The sequence below is a fragment of the Scomber scombrus genome, chromosome 19 (genome assembly GCF_963691925.1).
Source record: "Scomber scombrus chromosome 19, fScoSco1.1, whole genome shotgun sequence".
In the NCBI taxonomy this organism is placed as follows: Eukaryota; Metazoa; Chordata; class Actinopteri; order Scombriformes; family Scombridae; genus Scomber; species Scomber scombrus.
This window is the reverse complement of record NC_084988.1, coordinates 6,445,828-6,465,232: the sequence shown is the minus strand read 5'-3', so window position 1 is coordinate 6,465,232 and position 19,405 is coordinate 6,445,828. Positions and strand designations below refer to the sequence as shown.

Below are 19,405 nucleotides of genomic sequence, written 5' to 3'. Positions count from 1 at the left end.
TCACGTAAAAGGGGGGCTAACACACCGGCAACAGGAGGAGGAAACATACAACAGAAAGCTCTGGGAAGTCTCTCTCCCTCTCTTTATGTCTGTGTGTGTTTTAGTTGTATAATGAAGAAGCGGCTGTGAGGAGGGTTTTATTATAACTCTTGGACAATGATTAGGACTCTGAGCACGGCGTCTTTTAAGGCTGTTTGCACCTCGCAGCCGAAATTGCTAAAGGACATTAGGAGCAGACAGCTGCACAGGTGAGCAATGACATTACATAGGAGACAGTGGGTGGGAGTACTCTGGTTCAGGTGAATGCAAAAGGTGGGGAATAGCTTGGTTGAATATTGGCTTTTAATGCAATTTTCTGACAGATAAGCAAAGAAAATGTGCAGACTAGTGTGCACCTGCTTGCATAACAAACTTTAAATTGATCCCAGTACAAAAAAAAGACACTCAGCAACACAAACCACGTTGCTCAACATTTCTCCTCTCCGTATATATCCTCATCTGCACTCTTTATCTTATTATTAGCGGATAAAATACATTTATGGCTCCCCCTCCATGCATGATCCATCCACATTTGCAGGTTTTATTGTACTTTGACCCGCTTTCACCTGCAGGAAGATATTTTCTTTAGTGTCATTAGTTGTTTGTTAGCAGTGCCTCAAGAAAACATGTTTGCACCATGCGTTTTGTGTTAGACCTGTTTACAACATGCAACTCTAGGGGGATGGCCACTGCTCATGTAATGGGATCCCTTTTCCTATGTACTTTAATTAAACTGTGAGATACAGATGTTGCCACTTTAAATGATTGATTATGTAACAAAGAGATAATTAGAGACAAACCGGTGATCAGATCAGTGTAGTTGACAGATTAAATGCTCCTCAAGTTTAAGCAAGAACAGCTCTACAAGTTCTCACAAGTTCTTGCGATCCTGTTCTAGTTATTTGAATGTAATGTAAAGATCATAATCCCCTTGAGGCAAAGTTTCCCAAACGAAGATCCAGCAGTAGGTGCACGCGGGTCGGCTGTGATGCTCCCAGACCTGTTTTTGTTTTCATTGGATTGATGGTACCACTTTGTCTGGTTCTAATTTGCAAAAATGAAAACAAGATGTCGACTGTTCCCCATGTCCTTTATGTTCATGAGGATTTAAAATGCTCTCTCAGGAACATTGTGTTCTTCTGGGTCGTTGCATTTGTTGCAGCTTAGAGAGGGATGTGCTGCAGCTACACTTTGGGCCCACCCACTTGATGATAGTTCATGCAAATTGGGTTTATAAACGAATTTACTCATTGTAGCCTTGTGAAAGAGTTAGATATTCTCTCTACTACAACTCTGGGGTCGTGGGTTCCCCTACTGATAAGTTTCAAAGGTCTACTGGTTGTTCATATAGACATGTACATTTGGACATTGAACCACTGACCTAAATATTCCTATTTACGGTCTACCTTTTGCAACCTATGAAGCCAGCTGTTTGTCAACCCCAGTTATAAGTGACCATCTTAAACCCTGGCACCTAACTTCCCCTTTTGTCTTTCAGTACGTACGATGTGGCCATTGTGGGAGCCGGGATTGTGGGACTGGCTACGGCCAGAGAGCTCATTCTGCGACACCCGACGCTCAGCTTCATCCTGCTGGAGAAAGAAAAAGAGCTTTGTGGGTTGAATTTTTGAAGTTGGTGTTTAAGTGAACCATATGTCGTACAGTGCACTCTGGTAGTGATTAAACCCTGTTGTGCAATAGCAGCCCATCGGTATTTGGAAAGTATCACATTTTTTTGTTTTGTTGGAGTTCATCCCCGACACCACAAAAATCTGTCACATGATATGGGAGTGACGTGCTGAGTTTCAACTTTATATTGAGGGTGTCCTGTTTACTGCACAACTGATCAAAATTGACTGTACTCCTACACACAGTTCACACATTGAACACACACCCTTAAAGCTTCAAATCCAATATGCTGGAGTACAGAGACAAAACAATATAAAACAATTTACAGTCTGCACTAAATACTGCAGTGCTGAAAGAAATGAGCTTAAAGAGAAAATAAAAAACTTAACTTAAACTACTGAACTTAAATGCTCTGCTACTCTCATTTGAGAGTCCTGTGTGGGTTTTCAGTTTAGGTTATTGGTTCTTAAAGTATTAATGGTGAAAAATGTACATGATGTAGTTGATATTTTTTAGCCTTAAATGAATAGTTTGACATTTTGGGAAAGTCACTGCTCCTGGTCACCTGCAGCTAAGCTGATTGGCTGCTGATGGTAGCTTTGTGTGTAGCGCACAGACATGATAGTGGTGTCAGTCTTCTCCACTAACTCTTGGCAAGAAAACAAATAAGCATATTGACCATAATATCAAAATTTTCATTTCAAAGTGGAAAACTTTAAGGTCATATTTTGTCCATTATTCCATGAGCATTAATAAAACCTCCTTTCTCTTGCTCTTCCATTCTCTGTCACTTTCTTACTCACCAGCTGCACACCAGAGTGGGCACAACAGTGGAGTCATTCACAGCGGGATCTACTACACGCCGGGGTCGCTGAAGGCTCGTCTGTGTGTGCGTGGAGCCACTTTAGCCTACGAGTACTGCGAGAAGAAAGGACTCCCTTACAAGAAATGTGGAAAGGTCTGAATTTGTGTTTTAACCACATAAGATATTAAACAGAATGTTTACTGTGGATGATGCTCTCTTAGGGCTCTGCTGACATGCTGACAGGACACATTCATACATTACATTGCAATATGCATGTAATCATGCAGTCATTTATAAGATATCATGATTTAACAAGCCAAATTCTCTGTCTCTGTTTATCTGTAAATATAGCAGATTCTTACATACAGTTTTATATAATATTTAATCCACAGTTAAACATATATGAATTTTATTTGTAACTCATGTTTTAGATATATGATAAATGATGGTAAAAGACACTAAAATTCTGCTCTTGTTTTATCATAATTATCCATTCTTTTCTCAAAATGTCAACTTATCAAACACATGCATATACGTTTGAGCTGAAAAAAACCCAATCTGAAATATGAGAGTGAACAATGCAGGAAACACAAAGAAAGACCTAAGCAACATAAATACAGAACGGACGGCTGTTAATGGACAAATCAATCTCAGCAAAGTAGAAAAAAACGTTGCAGACAAAACATTTAGAGCAGGTTGAAGCCAGGCTTTTGACTTGCAGGAACTTTGACCAACGTGGACTTCTGACGATGGGCCAATATATAAATAGCAGAAAATTACACTTGATGTCAGCCTTCGGTACCTGGCAGTTATTGATACTCGGTGCCACAGACACATTTCAGTCAGTATGAAAAAAATATATAAAATTGAGATTTAATACCCAGCCCTATACAGGAGCTGTCATGTGAGTCACTGAGTTTCATCTACCTTTGTCTTGACCTGACTTATTTCTGCATTGGCAGCTTATCGTCGCTGTGGAGCAGGAGGAGATACCCAGACTAAAAGCTCTATATGAGCGTGGCCTGAAGAACAACGTGCGGGACCTCAGTATTGTCGATGCCAAGGGAATCCGAGAGCGAGAGCCGTATTGCAGGGTAAGACTGACTCTGAGAAGCTGCTTTTATTTGAACAAAAGAAAAATGGCAGTGAAGGCTTACAGTGTGTCATCCTTTCAGGGCATAATGGCCTTGGATTCACCGTACACTGGCATTGTGGACTGGAGGATGGTGGCTCTCAGGTACGGCAAAGACTTTGAAGAGGCAGGCGGCACGGTGGTAACAGAATATGAGGTCAATGACATTTCCATGGCCAACGAGAGCCCAGCTGGTAGCACTGAAGGTAACAAACTGATTCTGCACATCAATATGTCACATTTAACAGAGCTGTACAGTTATATTAAGTCCACCTCAATATTTATCTCTTTTTTTTTTCAATTTAATTTTGCAGGAATGAAATATCCAATCGCAATCAAAGACAAAAAGGTAAGAAAGAAAGGAAAAAGCACTTCACAATCTCTTTATATTTATATATTGCTCTATTGTTTCCATTGTTTTTTTTTAACAGGGCAACGAGGTGCACTGCCGGTACGTCCTGACCTGTGGAGGCCTGTACTCAGACCGTCTGTCGCAGATATCTGGATGCAGTCGGGAGCCACGGATCGTGCCTTTCAGAGGAGACTATTTGGTGCTGAAGCCAGAGAAACACTATCTTGTCAAAGGAAATATCTATCCGGTAAGTCTGCTGAAGAACCACGTGTGCACATGCAAGACTTTTTCAATTATGTAATCCCCATAAATCATTTGATCAGAAGATAAAAGTACTGAATGTACTTAAAGATGTGCTCAGTAACTTGAAATTTTGGCGACGCCAAGTGGCAAAAAAAGAGATAACTCCTTAATGTAAGATCAGTAACCTGCAGCCTCTGTGTGTTTGTTTACTGGCTGGAGGGGGTGGAGATGCTGGGGTATAAAATTCACAACCGGTTCAGCTGTTTTTCAATCCAGCTTTTTTTTTGTTTTGTCTATCCGTAAGTCCCTCTCTGTGTGTGTTTCAGCAGCTCCATAACAGCTTAAAATAATTAAGGGAAAATGGGTTGGATCCACAACATTTTCAGTCCCAATTGGGGATTTTGGCTGACGATATAAACAGTAGAACTCTGAGAGCAGGAAAGAGAATAATAACACTAATATTTTACATGTCTCTTAATCTTATACAAACTTCCTGAAATGTTTTTGCAGGCATTTATCAGTAAATTTTTAGCACATTTTACAGAAAGGGTGGTGCAATTTGGTACAACACATAAGGGAGAAAAAAATGTTTAAAAGGGGTTGGGTTGGTTTAGTTGCACCCATTCATTATATTTGGGTTCATATGTAGTTCATTTGCAAAAAAAGGAAAAGACTCTCAACTGACAGAACTTACACTGGGTAGTTTTGTGTGACAAGTAGCATCTTAGGTTTTTTTTTTGTAATTTCCCTAGAAGTAGCAGCTGTCTTACTGTTAATAGGTGGAACTGTTAATTCTGAAGTCATTTCTGTGAAAGAGTGATGAAATGTGCTGGTAAACGGGAAGTGTGCTCATTATAAAGTTTTTGAGAAATATGATACAATAAAGACAAAACTACATATTGAAAACTAAGTGTTTTCTACCAGTTTAAGCACTGTTAATTGGCACTTAACACTTTGTTTGCACTACCCTTTCTGTAAAATTTCCTAAAAACTAACAATTAAACACCTTAAAATCACTCCAATTTCCAGGAAATTAATATAAAAATAAAGAACCTGTAAGTTAAAGCATTATGAAGAGATCATCAAATGCAGCAGACTTGGGTAAAGAGAATTTCACATGTTGGGACTCATATTTTAACTAATACTGTTCCTTTAAGAGTGAAGAATATTTTCAGTTTCAAGCTTTTGGTTTTACTTTAAGTCATCATTCGGAGCAGTTATGGGTGACTAGAGTGGGACACATGACACTGAGTGTTAATATTTTAATGTTCAGTCTCATCAGCAGTTAAGGCTTGTGACATAAGCAGCAATGCATGATGCATTGAGCAACACTGCAAACCACTCCTGATAATAGTGTAAAAGTAAAAAGCTTGGAGCACTTCTACCCACTTGTTCAAAACACCAGTGAACACCCTGATACTGTTATTAGATGGATTTATTTCTTTTGACGTGCAGTTTTTTATTTTGTAATATTCACATCAATCATACAATATAATATACATAATGCAAACTGTTCCAAAAAACGATTTGTCGTTCAGTCATGATATCAGTCAGTGTCCATTGTTTCAGTGGTTTGTGGAAAAGCAGCCAACACTTTACAGTCTCCCTATTAGATGGATTTAAATAATGCATACACACTTAACTGTTCATTTAGTTTCCCTAAAACGTTTTTTTTTATAGGTTCCTGACCCTCGTTTCCCCTTCCTCGGAGTTCACTTCACCCCGAGGATGGATGGAAGCGTCTGGCTCGGCCCCAACGCAGTACTAGCCTTCAAACGGGAGGGTTACAAAGTGTACGACTTCAACGCCCGAGACTTTATAGACGCACTGTCCTTCAGGTACAATGGGAAATTTGATCTGGTGTATTTTGGAAAATGCTGTATAAATGGAGATTATGATGATTGTCATGATGAATTACAGAATTGATCTCATTATTGGCACAATAACACTTCAGCAAATGGCATGAGAACATGACCATATTGATGTGTAATTATTGCTTTGTTTCTTTATATTTTAGAGGCCTTCAGAAGCTGGTGCTGAGGAACATAACATACGGAATGGGAGAAATGTATAGAGGGGTTTTCATTGGTGCACAAGTTAAACTCCTGCAGAGGTTCATCCCTGAGCTCTCGCTGAGTGACGTAATGAGGTAAAACAAAGATGCATTCACCCAATAGAAACACACCAGTGCAGTGAACTTTGCAGGAAAACAAAATGTAACCTGGTTGTTTTCCTCTCCAGGGGTCCTGCGGGAGTTCGAGCTCAGGCTCTCGACCGGGATGGAAACCTTGTGGACGACTTTGTGTTCGACGGTGGGGTCGGGGATGTGGGCAGTCGGGTGCTCCATGTGCGTAACGCTCCCTCACCAGCGGCCACCTCCTCTCTCGCCATCGCTGAAATGATTTCAGACGAGGTGGAGAGCCGCTTCTCGCTGTAGAGAATCACGCAGGAAAAACAACAACAACCGAATACCAAATAATGAAGCTTGAGGTCTTGGAGTGAAACTACAATGTTGTCAAAAGCTCTCACTACCTCAGCATCACCGTCGAGCCATTTTTATTGCAGGTCAAGCCTTAATTGTGGAGGAGCAAGTACGATATCCTTGACATAATTACATTTTTAAGATTTCATAAGGGGGAACAGGAGCACATCTCCTGCACTGCAATGCAGTCGTGTGCTCTGCCTTTATAAAAAAGAAGGCAGCGCTACATAGTTAAAGAACATTTTAAAAATTGCAAAAACATTTTTAGATGAATTTATTCACAATGAAAACCCAATCCTTCTCCGCCCTTTAATTGTGCTTAAATTCATCTAAAAGACCAATACATGAGGTGATGTTTTTGGCGTTTTTTATCTATTGTGACGCCTTTTTTCTGACTTTGCTTTGGACAACATAGACTACATTTTAAAGATAGTTTTATTTTTTGTATCGCTATTTCTGGTTGTGAAATATGTTTACTGTATCACATTTTAAAGTCAAATGTGTTTTGATTCTTCTGCAATACATCTACGCTCAAAACAAAGTACGCCATGAGATACTCTTAGTGAACACTTTAGAATAGGGTAAAAATTTAAGTTCTAGTAATATAATCGTCAGTGTGAAGCAGTCAAATACAAATATACTGTTTTAAATTTAAAATGAACTTTTATTTTGGGAGATTTTTATTTTTTAAGAGTGTAATTCTGGGATGGAGTTTCCTCTTTTACCTACGGATGTGTTGTGTTTGTTAAACCACTGACGTGAGAGAAATTTGTCACTATTTTAAAGCCAATTGTGTAAAATGTTGCATCTATTCTGTGGAGAAATGTGTTCATTAAGTTGAGTAGGTCATATATAAAAGTTAAAATAAATTACACTGCCCTCAAAATTAACTAATTTATTATCAAATGTAAACATTTCCTGTACTTTAGGCCTATTTTTGAGAAAAGCTTTATGTAAAACGCACAATAATAGCTATACAGGATGCACATTTTACAAAGAAATATTGGTTATTTGAAATTTTGGGGCATTTGACAGTTTTATCTGCCAAAACAATTGTTATTACTATTTTTTTTAAATTATATCAACACTAAATATTTTAGTCTTATATCATATCGACATTTCTGTAACGTGGTGGGAGGGGAATTCAAATAATAATAAAATATGTTGTCTGATATAGCTTCAGAGGCTAAAAAATGTTACTGATGTATATGTCTGGATAAATATATAAAATGGGATGCCCATGCTCAGCCAATTTATTGATGAATGAATGTTAAAGGATTTTTACTATATTTTTGGATCGCAAATGTGGTCTGTGTCATATGATTTTTAAATCTAGGCTACATATTATTTTATGTTTATCTGAGGTAATTTTTAATATTCAAAATTATACAAAAAATTGGATTTTTGGTACATTATACTGCTAAGATGCACAGATGAGGGAATAAGAAAAGGTTAAAAGTTGGGTTCATTATTGTTTCTGTGTCTTCCTTAAAGCAACTATCAGGTGCCCAAATCGAGCTTGATACAGGTCTTAACGTTGCTGTAATCATTCCTCCTGTTCATATTAAACATTAGAGGATCCCTTCATAATGCACCTACAATGTGAGGACAAAATCCAGTCGTCCTTCTCTGCAAAAATACATTTAAAGGTTTATCTGAAGCTAATATGAAGCTTCAGTTGTCCAAATGAGTCAAATCAAGTAGATATCTTTAACATTACAGTCGTTTTAGTGCCAAAGTCCCTCTTTTTGTTTGCAGCTTGGAAACACAAACCGAGAATTTGGTCACTAAAAAGACTTTAAATGTGGCAGATATCCTCTTGATGTGACTAACTCAGACTGCTGAATCCTCATATAAGCTTCAGATAAACTTTTAAATGCATCTTTGCACACAATGACTGCGTGGACACACTGTAGTAGTATGTCAGTATAAACAGGAGGAATGATTACAGTAAGAAAAACCTCCTTCACTGCTCATATGGACACCTGACTGCTGTTGTTCTAATACAGACTTAAAACATTGTGAACCCGACCTTTTAAACGGTTTGTCCACAAGGAGGCAGACAAATACACAGCAACAACATACAGTACTGTGAGCAAAATGTCTAAATTTCATGCTATTGTGAAAAGCATTTCTCAATGTTTGTTAATGCCTGTATAATGACATGAAAATAAAGTGAATTTGGCATTGATGTGGTCTACTTATTTAATAAATGCATTTCCTTGTTGTTTCAGCTGTTATTTAATATCAATTAATCAGTCAAGCTTTATTCCTGTAGCACCTTTCTAATGCAAATTCAAAGTGCTTAACAAGCAATTGACGAAATGTAGAGTGTTAATAAATGGATCAAAGCAAACGAACCTAATGTAGAAATAATTAAAAAGCAAAAGACTTAATTGAATAGGACAACAATAAAAGGTGGGTAGTTACAATAATAAAACATAAGCAATAGAAATTACAATCAAAAAATGTAATTATGATGTACTGCACAAAATATATAGATTATAACTCATTATTAGTCTTTTCTTTATGTCATGTGTTCTGGTCTGTTTTTAATACTGCTGCACTTTTAGTTTCACTATGAGTTAAAGGGACAGTACAAAATAAATTAATCATTATAAAGCTGTTAAATGTTAACCATCTAACATTTATTTCATCACTCTTTATGCTATTTGTATCCTGTTCACAGAAACATTGGCAGCTGTTAATAGTCATTCCTTGTGTATATTTCTGAAAGTCATACTTGTCCAATCTGGAGCCTATTCTTGATATGTATCATGTGTCCACACAAAGGGGTGGATTTTACCATTAAGCAATATAGGAAACTGCCCACTATAGATTTATTATGATCTTTAGATATGAAAAATATTGAATTATGTTACTATGCTAACTCATTGTACACCTAAAGAACTTACAAAAAGACCACAAAGCACTTGAAATGTGTAACAGTGTACCACTACATCTATATGACAGATAAATGTTACTGGTTACATTACAGATTCAGATTTAACTCACAAATATAGACTATTATTGATTAAACTATCCAACATGATATAAGAATTAAAATCTCCACCTTGAACACAAGTTAAATACATTGTGCTGATAATACATCTTATTGAACCAGCTGAGGGCACCACAGACTACTGAGAGTTTAAAAAAAAAAAGATTTAAAACATTTAATTTTAATTATTATTATTTTATTATAATTTTATTATTTTTAGTAGAACCTTGCTGCTTTTATGCTGTTATGTTATTATGTTTTATGTCAGCTTTTATATTAACGGACTATATTGGCCTATCACAGATACATCGGTATCGGCCATTATGTTGTACGATATGTGGCAATATTTTTAAATGTTTAAAAAGTTATATATAGACAGTATTTTATGTATATTTGATTTGTTTTCTTATTTCAAGTTTAATATGGGTTTTTTTTTTTGGTTCTCTGTATTTTAAGCTAATTATAATGAAAAATAATCTGGAAAGCAAACAACAGACATTATATTGTTGACATTGCACTTTTCTTTAGACATCACATGCTGTTCATCTGATTTGTAAATAGATGGTTTATTACAGTAAAGTTATAATATATATGTTTTATATGTTATTTGTAGGTTATTATGCAATGGTTTTACTTGTCCAGCCCACTTGAACTAAAATTAGTTTTATACCCCTGGTCCAGGAGTGCATTTTTATAGAATATGATTAATATAACAACATGTTTGAATGCTGATTTTTGAAAACATTTTCAGGTCAAACTTTACATTTGCATATTGTAAAATGTGTATCGGAAAAGTCCACCCATAGAAAAAATGTGTAGGATATAGAGTGTTTTTTGTTGTTGTTTTTTTTTACAGCTCTCACAGAGCTAAAACAGAACAGTATAAGGGGTTAAATAAAGAAAGAGTGAAAATAAAAAATAAAGCAGTGATAGAAGAGTTTGCCTGCCTGGCGGCCCCTTAAATCTGTAGATCCGCCCCTGTGTGTATGTGTGTGCGCGCGCCTGTGTGTGTGCACGGTGGGTCTTTTTACTGTGTGGGAGCCAGAAGTCCAGCCTTGTTTTTTTTTGTCTGTCCAATAAAATGTGAAATTACGCAGCGTGCCTGACAGCGGAGCAGCGGCGCAGAGAGCAGCAGCAGACAGACACAGAGGCAGCGGAGTTGGTACGAACATCTTCGACTTCTCAAAAACCAAACCAAAAAAAAAAGAACAAGAAAAAGAAAAAGGAAAAAAACACATCGACTGTCTCTCTCTACAGCTGCTCCGCGTACAGACATGCCTCGGATTAATCACTGATTTTTGTTTTAATTTTTTTTTCCTCTTTAAATTTTTGTTGTTGTTTTTTTTTTTTTTTTTGGTGTGTGTGTGTGTGGATGGATTTACATTGGATTTAAACGCCTGATCACACTCCAGAGAAGAGGGGAAAAGATGACTAAATGTGAAGTAAACAGCGCAGGAGAAAGAAGTGTGCCTTGTTTGGAGCTGAACGGCTCTTGTGCCACAACATAAGAAGAAAAAAAGAAGAGAAAAAAAGGAAAGAAAAACCCTCTGGAGCGCATCTAAAGGCCAGCAGCAGCCTTGTTAGCTTGTTAGCATCAGCTAGCTCGGCCGGCTAACGCTAGCCCGTTGCTAACGTTACAGGTGTTTTTTAAGAGAGGGGGCAGCAAAAAAATACACACCAAAAAAACAACAACTTATAGCTTGTAGTTAGCTGGCAACTCCAATGACGTGACTTTAAATTGGACTTAAATGTTGCCTGTTGTGAGGTTTTTTTTTTGTTTTTAGCAAGTATATCACTTAGCAACAGTGTTGTTAGCTGTTAGCAGGCTAGCTTCACTTAGCCACCACAAGCTAGCGAGTTAACTTTTACAGCTACATGTGCTTATTTTCTCTTTAATGTAGCTAATCTGTGGCTGCTCAACTACGCTCTATACTCTGGTCCTCGCTTTAGTTTTGGTGTCACTCTTTATATGTGCTAAAGTGAGCCTGGTAGACTTTTTTTTCTCTCGTCTACTACTACTTCTTCTTCTTCTTGTTCTACTACCCCACAACCGTGCCTACTTGCCCCTGGACTGGACTGACCCACCCACAAGGACTTAATCTATCCGGGGCCGATGCTGACAGTTCAGCCCGGATCACGGCAACAACGCCAGGAGCCGCCACAGCGATGCAGCCCCAGCAGATATACGACTTTTCAAGTGACGAGAACAGCCACAAATGGAGAGGCCTCTTCGTGCAAGCTCTACGAAAGGTAAACACACACACTGCTGCAAATTTGGTGCACTAACACTCATACATACATACACACACACACACACACACATGCAAAACCCCTCATATGAAGTCTTTTTAAATATCAGTGAAGTCTCCTTTTCAAAACACACACTATGGAGATTAATGGGTGCAAGATTCACACCTTACTATCACACAAACTTCTTTAATTTAAGCCCCAAAAAGTCTCATATTGTTCATTTTTATAATACTATAAATTGGACGGGGGGGGCATGCAAGTGTGTCTGGTATTTGAGTGTCCCTGCTAGTCTGAATTCATGGTTGTTGATGTGTCTAAAATGTGTTTATTCAAGAAACAAAAAGTCTCACTCTGAAGTTCCCTATAATTACTTTTTTCCCCTCCTCCTCTTCCCCAGAATGAGATTGAAGAAGTTTGATCATTTTGTAAAAGTATTCAGGTGTGTTGAAATTGACTGACAACACAACAACAAATAATAATAATCATCTAAATTAGGAAGACGATGTTAGGTTAAATGCCAGTGAATCCCTCTCTCTCACTCTCTTTGGGGGCTGCTGTCATGTAGCTTGAAAGGCACTGTCAAACATCATCTGAGATGTGTGTGTGTGTGTGTGTGTGTGTGTGTGTGTGTGTGTGTGTGTGTGTGTGTGTGTGTGTGTGTGTGTGTGTGTGTGTGTGGCTGCCAACATCTTTATTAGTTCCTCATTCGGTTTAACAGCAAAAGATGTCTCATCCTTACAGAGCTAGAGAGAGAGACCTTCTTGCTGCTGTTTCTATACTGCTTTTTTGTGTGTCACGTTTCCTCTCTTTTTCTATTTCTTCCCAAGAAATGCAACTTAATTCTTATAAACCCTAATTGAAACTTTCAGGACAGGAAATATTTTAATTTTAATATACTTGGTCAGCAGGACTAACCCGTATCGGTTCCTTTTTAACTGACCCTCTCTTTCCCTTTTTCTTGCATCATCTTGGCTTCTCCCTGTCATCACCAGGTTTATTTTCTGTTTTCTGAACCTCCTCCTCCTCCTCTCTCACTCTTTTTTTTGGGTCAGACTTGTAAACTCATGACAGCCTGATTTTATTTTTTTTTAAACTGAAAACACAAAAGTTATCACCGTTTCGTCACCCTACATTTTTTTATTAGGTCACATTAAAAAGAACAAACCTGTGATACTGGAAGATGCACACGCAGCTTTCACGTTAAAATTGTGCAAACCAAAATCCACTTACACGTTTATTTGTCCTGATGTGGTTCGAGGTCAAAGAGTCACTCGTACGCTAACAGAGGGACGCTTTTCGGCTTTGCTGCGTTGCAAAGTTAAGACGCGACCAACGTGTAGTAGCATACTTTAAAAAGTCTTAAAAATGGGCTTTCAATTTGATTTGAGCTTAATTATATTTGTTCAGTTTTTTATTTACCATTATTACCATTAGTTTCTGGTTATTTTTACATAACCAACCAATCAACTTATTAATTAAAGTAAAAAACTAATCAGCATTATAGTTGGAATTATAATGAAACTAATCATTAGTTGCCGTACTATATAAATGACTAGCTCCATTTCAACACCACTACAACAGTAAAATCCTGCTTTAACATTATTATATGTCTCATAATATATATGAGTACAACAGTCACATGTGGTGATGCATACTATTACTGCAGTGATATTAGTGTTTTAACACAAGGATCTAAATACTTCCTCCATCACTGTTTAATAAGCAGTTTTACCACAAAAGCTTTACACAGAATAAATGCATAAAGTTATCTATATATAAATGATAACTTAGTGTTATGCTCATGATTATCGTATCAGAACTGTATATACAGTAGTATAAATTGTTGTATTCTTTTGTGGCAGATGATATTATTAGGTCTTAAAAAGTCATTAAATTTGTACTTAAAAAAATGTGCAGATACCCAGTGATAAGGACCCACGATACAAGCATGGCACAAACCGGATGGCACCATAAAGGCCGCTCACCTCGGTGATCTGTGAGAGGTTTTAAGGTTCACTTAAACTGCAGCGAGCACTTATGACACGACCCCCCGTAATTAGTTCACTGTTAGTATTTCTTCATTTCCCATGCATCCTTTCCTACTCAGATTTCATCCCCTGACAAAACATTATTGCTGTAGAGCAGTGTTTATTGAACGAGGGACTTGTCAGATGAACTCCTACGAATAACAGTGCACTTGGCATACTGTTTGTTTTTTAAAAAGGACGTTGTTTTAAATAGTGAAATATTTATATTCCTGAAATAGATAAAAGTACTGCAGACCAAAGTTTATTTTCAAAGCATGAAAGAGACATGTCTGTACTCCACAATAGACTTCTCAGTATTTGTAACTTTTTGTGCTGTGCTTTGATAAGTTGTCGCTAATCGTGTCTACTCCAGACTATTGCTGTCACATCAGAGGTTTGGACATAATCGACTTTTACATTGTTATTAATGCAAAGCTACATTAAAACAGTAATTTCAGTGATTCAAATCGCTCCAAAATGTTGTAAAAGCTTCTTAAAATAGGAATTACAAACAGTGCAGAGGATTTAATTAAATAATGTCATGATTTTCTTCTTTAATGTGTTAATTTTGGTGGCACAAAGGAGCCTACAGAGAGGTAAAAAAGCCATGGATTAGCCATATAGCAACATCCTGTTTATAAATAACACAACCCCCCCTTTTCTGTCAGTTATCCAGCATCACAGTAGAGATGAATCAGGTGAAACTGAGAGAGCAGGTGGTGGGCCACGGTGCCGCCGTTTTATTGTCTCAACTTGTTACACAACCGCCGGAGGGAAAGCCTGTCAGAGATTGACGCAAGAGAGGTTTGTTATGGTTTTGACAGACTGTGACTCGCTGTTTTTTACAGCTGTCCATGAGGGGGGTTTCCTCGTCAGAAGGAGCCGTGTTGAATGACTCCACCCCTGACAACGTTTTAGGTTGTTATTTAAAGGCAGGATTAAAGAAACTGTTGTCAGGTAAAGGACACTCCTCAGGGCCGGAGCACAGACGTTAGTTTGAGTTAACAACAAGCCCCGCAGTTAAAGAAGTGTCGCCTCCCTCCAGCTTGTGGTTGATCACCTGCAGAGGAGTCTCATGGATGAAACAGACGTATCCATCTACAACTAGATTCAGTGACATGTGATGAATGACTCTGAAAATGTGCTGCAGGCTATCATTGTCATCGCTACAATATTGTTGCGATATAGATATTGTGATATTTAGTCAAATATATTGTGATATTTGATTTTTATCTATATCGCCCGGCCTTACAAAGCGGTGAAAAAATTCCATCACAAGTTCACAGAGCCCAGTGTGATCTCCTCAAATGTCTGTTCAGTTCACAGTGATATACAGCACACAAGAGCAGCAAATACTCACAGTTAATGATCTGGAACCAGCAAATATTTGGCTTAATTAATAGAAAAGAACAGAGTTTAACTTTATTGTCCACCATGGTGGAAAACTGTCTTTGCCTCACCAATAACAGACATACAGTAGACAGAAATTACATAAGATCCATAGAATCCATTCTCTCCATAAATCATTCCTAAAAATACATAAAAATATCAGTTCCTGTGTGCGTATTAATCATTTTGAAGCATTTAAAATATGAATTGCACTTGGAATAAATATTCAGCTCTAAGGATGATGGCACTAAAGCACAGTGAGCCTTTATTCAGCCTACAGTTTGAAGCGCTGTGATCTTATTACGTGTAATAAATGCACATCTGAAGCGGTGAGGTGTCAGGTAAGATTAAAAAGTTGTAGATTTTTATTTGTATGACACTTAAATGAAAGCAGCTTGCCAGTTATATTGTCAGCAATAAAAGAGACACTTTTTTTTTTGACCTGGTAAATGCATGACGGTCAACTTTCCAGTCACATGTAGTTCTCTCTCTCTCTCACACACACACACACACACACACACACACACACACACACACACCACACACCACACACACACACACACCACACACACACCACACACACCACACACACACACATACACACACATACACATCTTTACAGTTGATGCTGTCTGTGGCCGTGTCTTGTGTTTGTCTCCTGGCTGCGTCTGCGTGTCCCAGCTATTCTTGAGCGTCGCTGCAGCTCGTGCCGCCCCAGTGCTATGCAAGACCGTCATTTAGCCTCCGACATGCTGGCCGTTAATAATAACTGTGCATTCCCCAGGGTCTGCTGTTTCACTGGCATCGAGAGAAAGGCCAGAGCTTCGCTGGGTTCATGTTTCATTCCATTGCCATGTTGAGTTAGTGCGGCATGCTGTTGCTGCTGCTGCTAGCTGCAGAGTTCACGGGACCTCCTCCCGAGGGGTTTTCAGGCCAACTTTTTAAAGCTGAGATTGGTCAGGTTACAAGCCTGCTTTGTTTTTGTGTTTGTGTTGCCTCTTTTATCCTCTCAACCTGAATAGTGTGATGACTTCACTACAAGCTACTCACAAAACTGTGAGCTGAGGGTAGTTTCTTTTAAAATGTTTTTATTTTAGTCAGCTGCTGCCTCTTTACGCTGGCGACTCCGAATCAGACAGTGATTTATTTCGAGCCTCCTGTCCAGCGCTAGTAATATATGAGGTCCAATCTGTCTGTGATAACAAATTACTGCTGTATTCATCATCCACCTGTCATATATAATACATACACAGAGCTGGAGAGTTTATGACTTTCACTCTTGACATGAAGCCGAATGTTGTTGCACATCAAGCAAACCTCTCTGCAGGAAGTTCACAAAGACACAAAAACATGGTTTGAATTAATTAATCTGCTGTGACCACAAAGGTTTCAGTGAAATCAGTGCACGTTATCTGCTTTGGTATTGTTGCCCCTGTTGGTTTGCTCTAATATTTCCCCCGCAGCCACATGCAGCTGAGATTTGATCTTTTTACGTGAAGGAGAGATACACTATCTCACAATCTTGGTGGACCGCAGTGACGTTCATAAATGTGTCGTGCCTGTTTTTATTTTTTTATCACTATTTTATCTGGTTCATCTCAGAAGAAGAAACTTTCACTTTAAGACAGTGACTGACATGGTGACCTCCAAACGAGCGCGCAGTGAGACACAATAAGTCTGTTTAATCCGCCAAAAGATAAAATTGCTGCCTTCATTCAACCTGAAGCGACCAATAAACACCAGTATTGTCACTCCCAACTCCAAATGTTAAATTATAATAATGTTAAATGGCATCTTGCAAAAGATAAGCAAAAACAGATATGTACATATACCAACTACTTTAATCCTATATGTGGCAGACTGCAACATAATCATATCTTTTTGTGTGTGAAGTTTTTATATAAGTTACTGATAATAACGACAAGTTTCTGCTAATATTGGACTAAGTTTGCAGAGAGAGTTGCAATCACTTTCTTCATTCTTTGCAGTCATTATGTTTTTATTATTGTTTTCTTAGGCGTTTCTTATTCTTTTACTACCAAGTTTATAGTAGGAAGGTTAGAAGAAATGAGAGGAGAGAGAGATTGGAGCAAAGGTCCTGTGCCAGGTTTGAACCGGGGAGGGTGGGCGTTGCAGTTCAGGATTGAGGCCTTAACCCTTCGGCCACCAGAGAGAAACCTGTTTTTTGATATTTTTTTTTTTGTTATTATAGTTTTGAAGGCTTGTACGGTGATCTGCAGGGACACCACGTTGAGAATAATGAAAAAACAAAGCTTTTATATTCACTCATTTATATGTTTTTACCTCAGAAAGTGAAAGACCAGTTTCAAGAGATATTCAAGAAGTTTATTGTCATATGCGTAGTAAAAACACGGAGGTTCAGACAATGCAATGAAATTCTTACTTTGCTGCTCTCTTTATTCACACAACAGTAACACGTGGCAAAAAGATGCACACGACAATAATAATATTAGAATTTATAAAAGTTTTTTTTTTTTTTTAAGACGTAAGAAGAATAAAATTAATAATTCTGCAGATGTTAATTTCTGTCCATATGAACTTGGTACTTGATAATATAATTATAATAATAAATGTTAATGTTGGGTGTCTTTTAGATTAAATTAAAGAGTACTGTGTAGACCTGCTCTATGTGAAAAGTGCCTTGAGATCACTTTTGTTGTGATTTGGCGTTATATAATGATTGATAACTTTTATTTATATAGCACTTTTCTTAATAATGTTACAAAGTGCTTTTATAAAGGAAATAAAACCAAACAAGCAGATGAAATGAGATAAAAATAAGTATATGTTTCTCTGACTATGCTGCAAATACAGTAAAGCAGCTGGTGGACGTAATTGTTTCACCTCATAAATTAACACTGAATCAGACGTTACAGAGCATGTTGACATAATCTGAACCCCGTCAGTCTCAGGCAGCGGGCGTGTTGTCATCGAAATGCTTCATCTCCGCCGAGGATGAGGATGAGCTTTGTTGATCGAACAGGATGTTCTCGGTAACAGGTTGAGCTTCCTGTGCACCAGCCGCAGGCAGGCCGTCCACACACAGAGAGAGAGAGAGAGAGAGAGAGAGAGGGGGAGAGAGACAGGGGGCACAGGCGGAGGATTCGGGGGGGCTGATTAATACACGTTCCCTACCCCCTTCACAGAATATTGAATCAAGTGTTGTGAACGTCAGCAGTGCTCTTCGTCCTCAGACGGGGGGTCACACACAGAGAGAGAGAGAGAAAGAAAAGAAGAGAGGGAGAGAGAGAGGATGGGTGGACGCAGGCAGGGGTCACTGGGTCAGGTCCCGACTGAGGTCACAGGGAGGCCATGTGCTGCTGAAGTCACATCCAGCAGCTATTGTCTTAGTGGTCTGGATGTGAGGAGGGAGCGTTAAATGCCAGACGAGTCGTGTGCGTGTGTGTCCGTGCGTGTGTGAGAGAGATTGAGAGTTTTTGTTTCCTTGTTGGTCACATGTTTGTTTCTTCGTCATCTGAATGCATGTATCGTGTGTATTTTTCTGTGTTTCTGTTTATGTCTCTTTGTCTTTGCTTGTGTGTGTTCATATTTGTGTGTGTGTGTGTGTGTGTGTATATTTGTGTGTGTGCGCCCGTTGTCTCGGACTTGATCTCTGCCCTATGGTTCCCCAGACAGTCTGGTTGTAATGGCAGATGATGTCATGGCATGAATCACAAACAGTGACACATGCTCGGGTATAATAACAAGCCCCACACCCCCCACCCCCACCTCTCCTCCACACACACATTCACACACACACATACACACATACACACACAAACATATGCCACATTACCTGCAACCTGAGCCTGATGCAGCCCCATATACACACAGCCAGGAGAATAATCAATTGAATTAGAAATGTTAACCCTGTATTTACACCGTCCGGCCTCTTGATTATTATTACCTCCAGGCTTTCTGTTCTTTTCACCACCAGCACGCACACACCACCTGATCACTGTGTGTGTGTGTGTGCACGATGAAACACGATGCAATCCCAGTAAAAAGCTACCTGTGTACTAGTGACCGACATCT

The 19,405-nt window shown here is 38.5% G+C and overlaps 2 protein-coding genes across 2 annotated transcripts in view; both read left to right on the top strand.

The window, feature by feature from the left end:
* The first annotated feature begins 35 nt into the window (after window positions 1-35).
* Window positions 36-8,873, top strand: l2hgdh (L-2-hydroxyglutarate dehydrogenase). Its single transcript, XM_062440125.1, has 10 exons — window positions 36-248; window positions 1,538-1,653; window positions 2,475-2,626; window positions 3,436-3,567; window positions 3,649-3,811; window positions 3,920-3,954; window positions 4,037-4,204; window positions 5,881-6,038; window positions 6,218-6,349; window positions 6,442-8,873. The coding sequence occupies exons 1-10, from the start codon at window positions 157-159 to the stop codon at window positions 6,635-6,637; spliced, it is 1,344 nt and encodes a 447-aa protein (XP_062296109.1). The 5' UTR covers window positions 36-156; the 3' UTR covers window positions 6,638-8,873.
* A 1,899-nt stretch (window positions 8,874-10,772) lies between these two features.
* sos2 (son of sevenless homolog 2 (Drosophila)) overlaps window positions 10,773-19,405 on the top strand; it is a 37,453-nt gene continuing 28,820 nt past the window's right edge. The window contains exon 1 of the mRNA XM_062440092.1: window positions 10,773-11,933. Coding sequence (XP_062296076.1) covers window positions 11,850-11,933 — 84 coding nt within the window. The 5' untranslated portion in view covers window positions 10,773-11,849. The remainder of the gene's footprint in view (window positions 11,934-19,405) is intronic.

Bases quoted from the DNA above. Each gene is read 5' to 3' on its own strand.
- l2hgdh (XM_062440125.1), top strand. From the start codon at position 157: ATGATTAGGACTCTGAGCACGGCGTCTTTTAAGGCTGTTTGCACCTCG. The intron at 1,654-2,474 runs GTGGGTTGAATT...CTTACTCACCAG, and splicing joins GGAGAAAGAAAAAGAGCTTT to CTGCACACCAGAGTGGGCAC. The intron at 6,350-6,441 runs GTAAAACAAAGA...TTTCCTCTCCAG, and splicing joins TCGCTGAGTGACGTAATGAG to GGGTCCTGCGGGAGTTCGAG.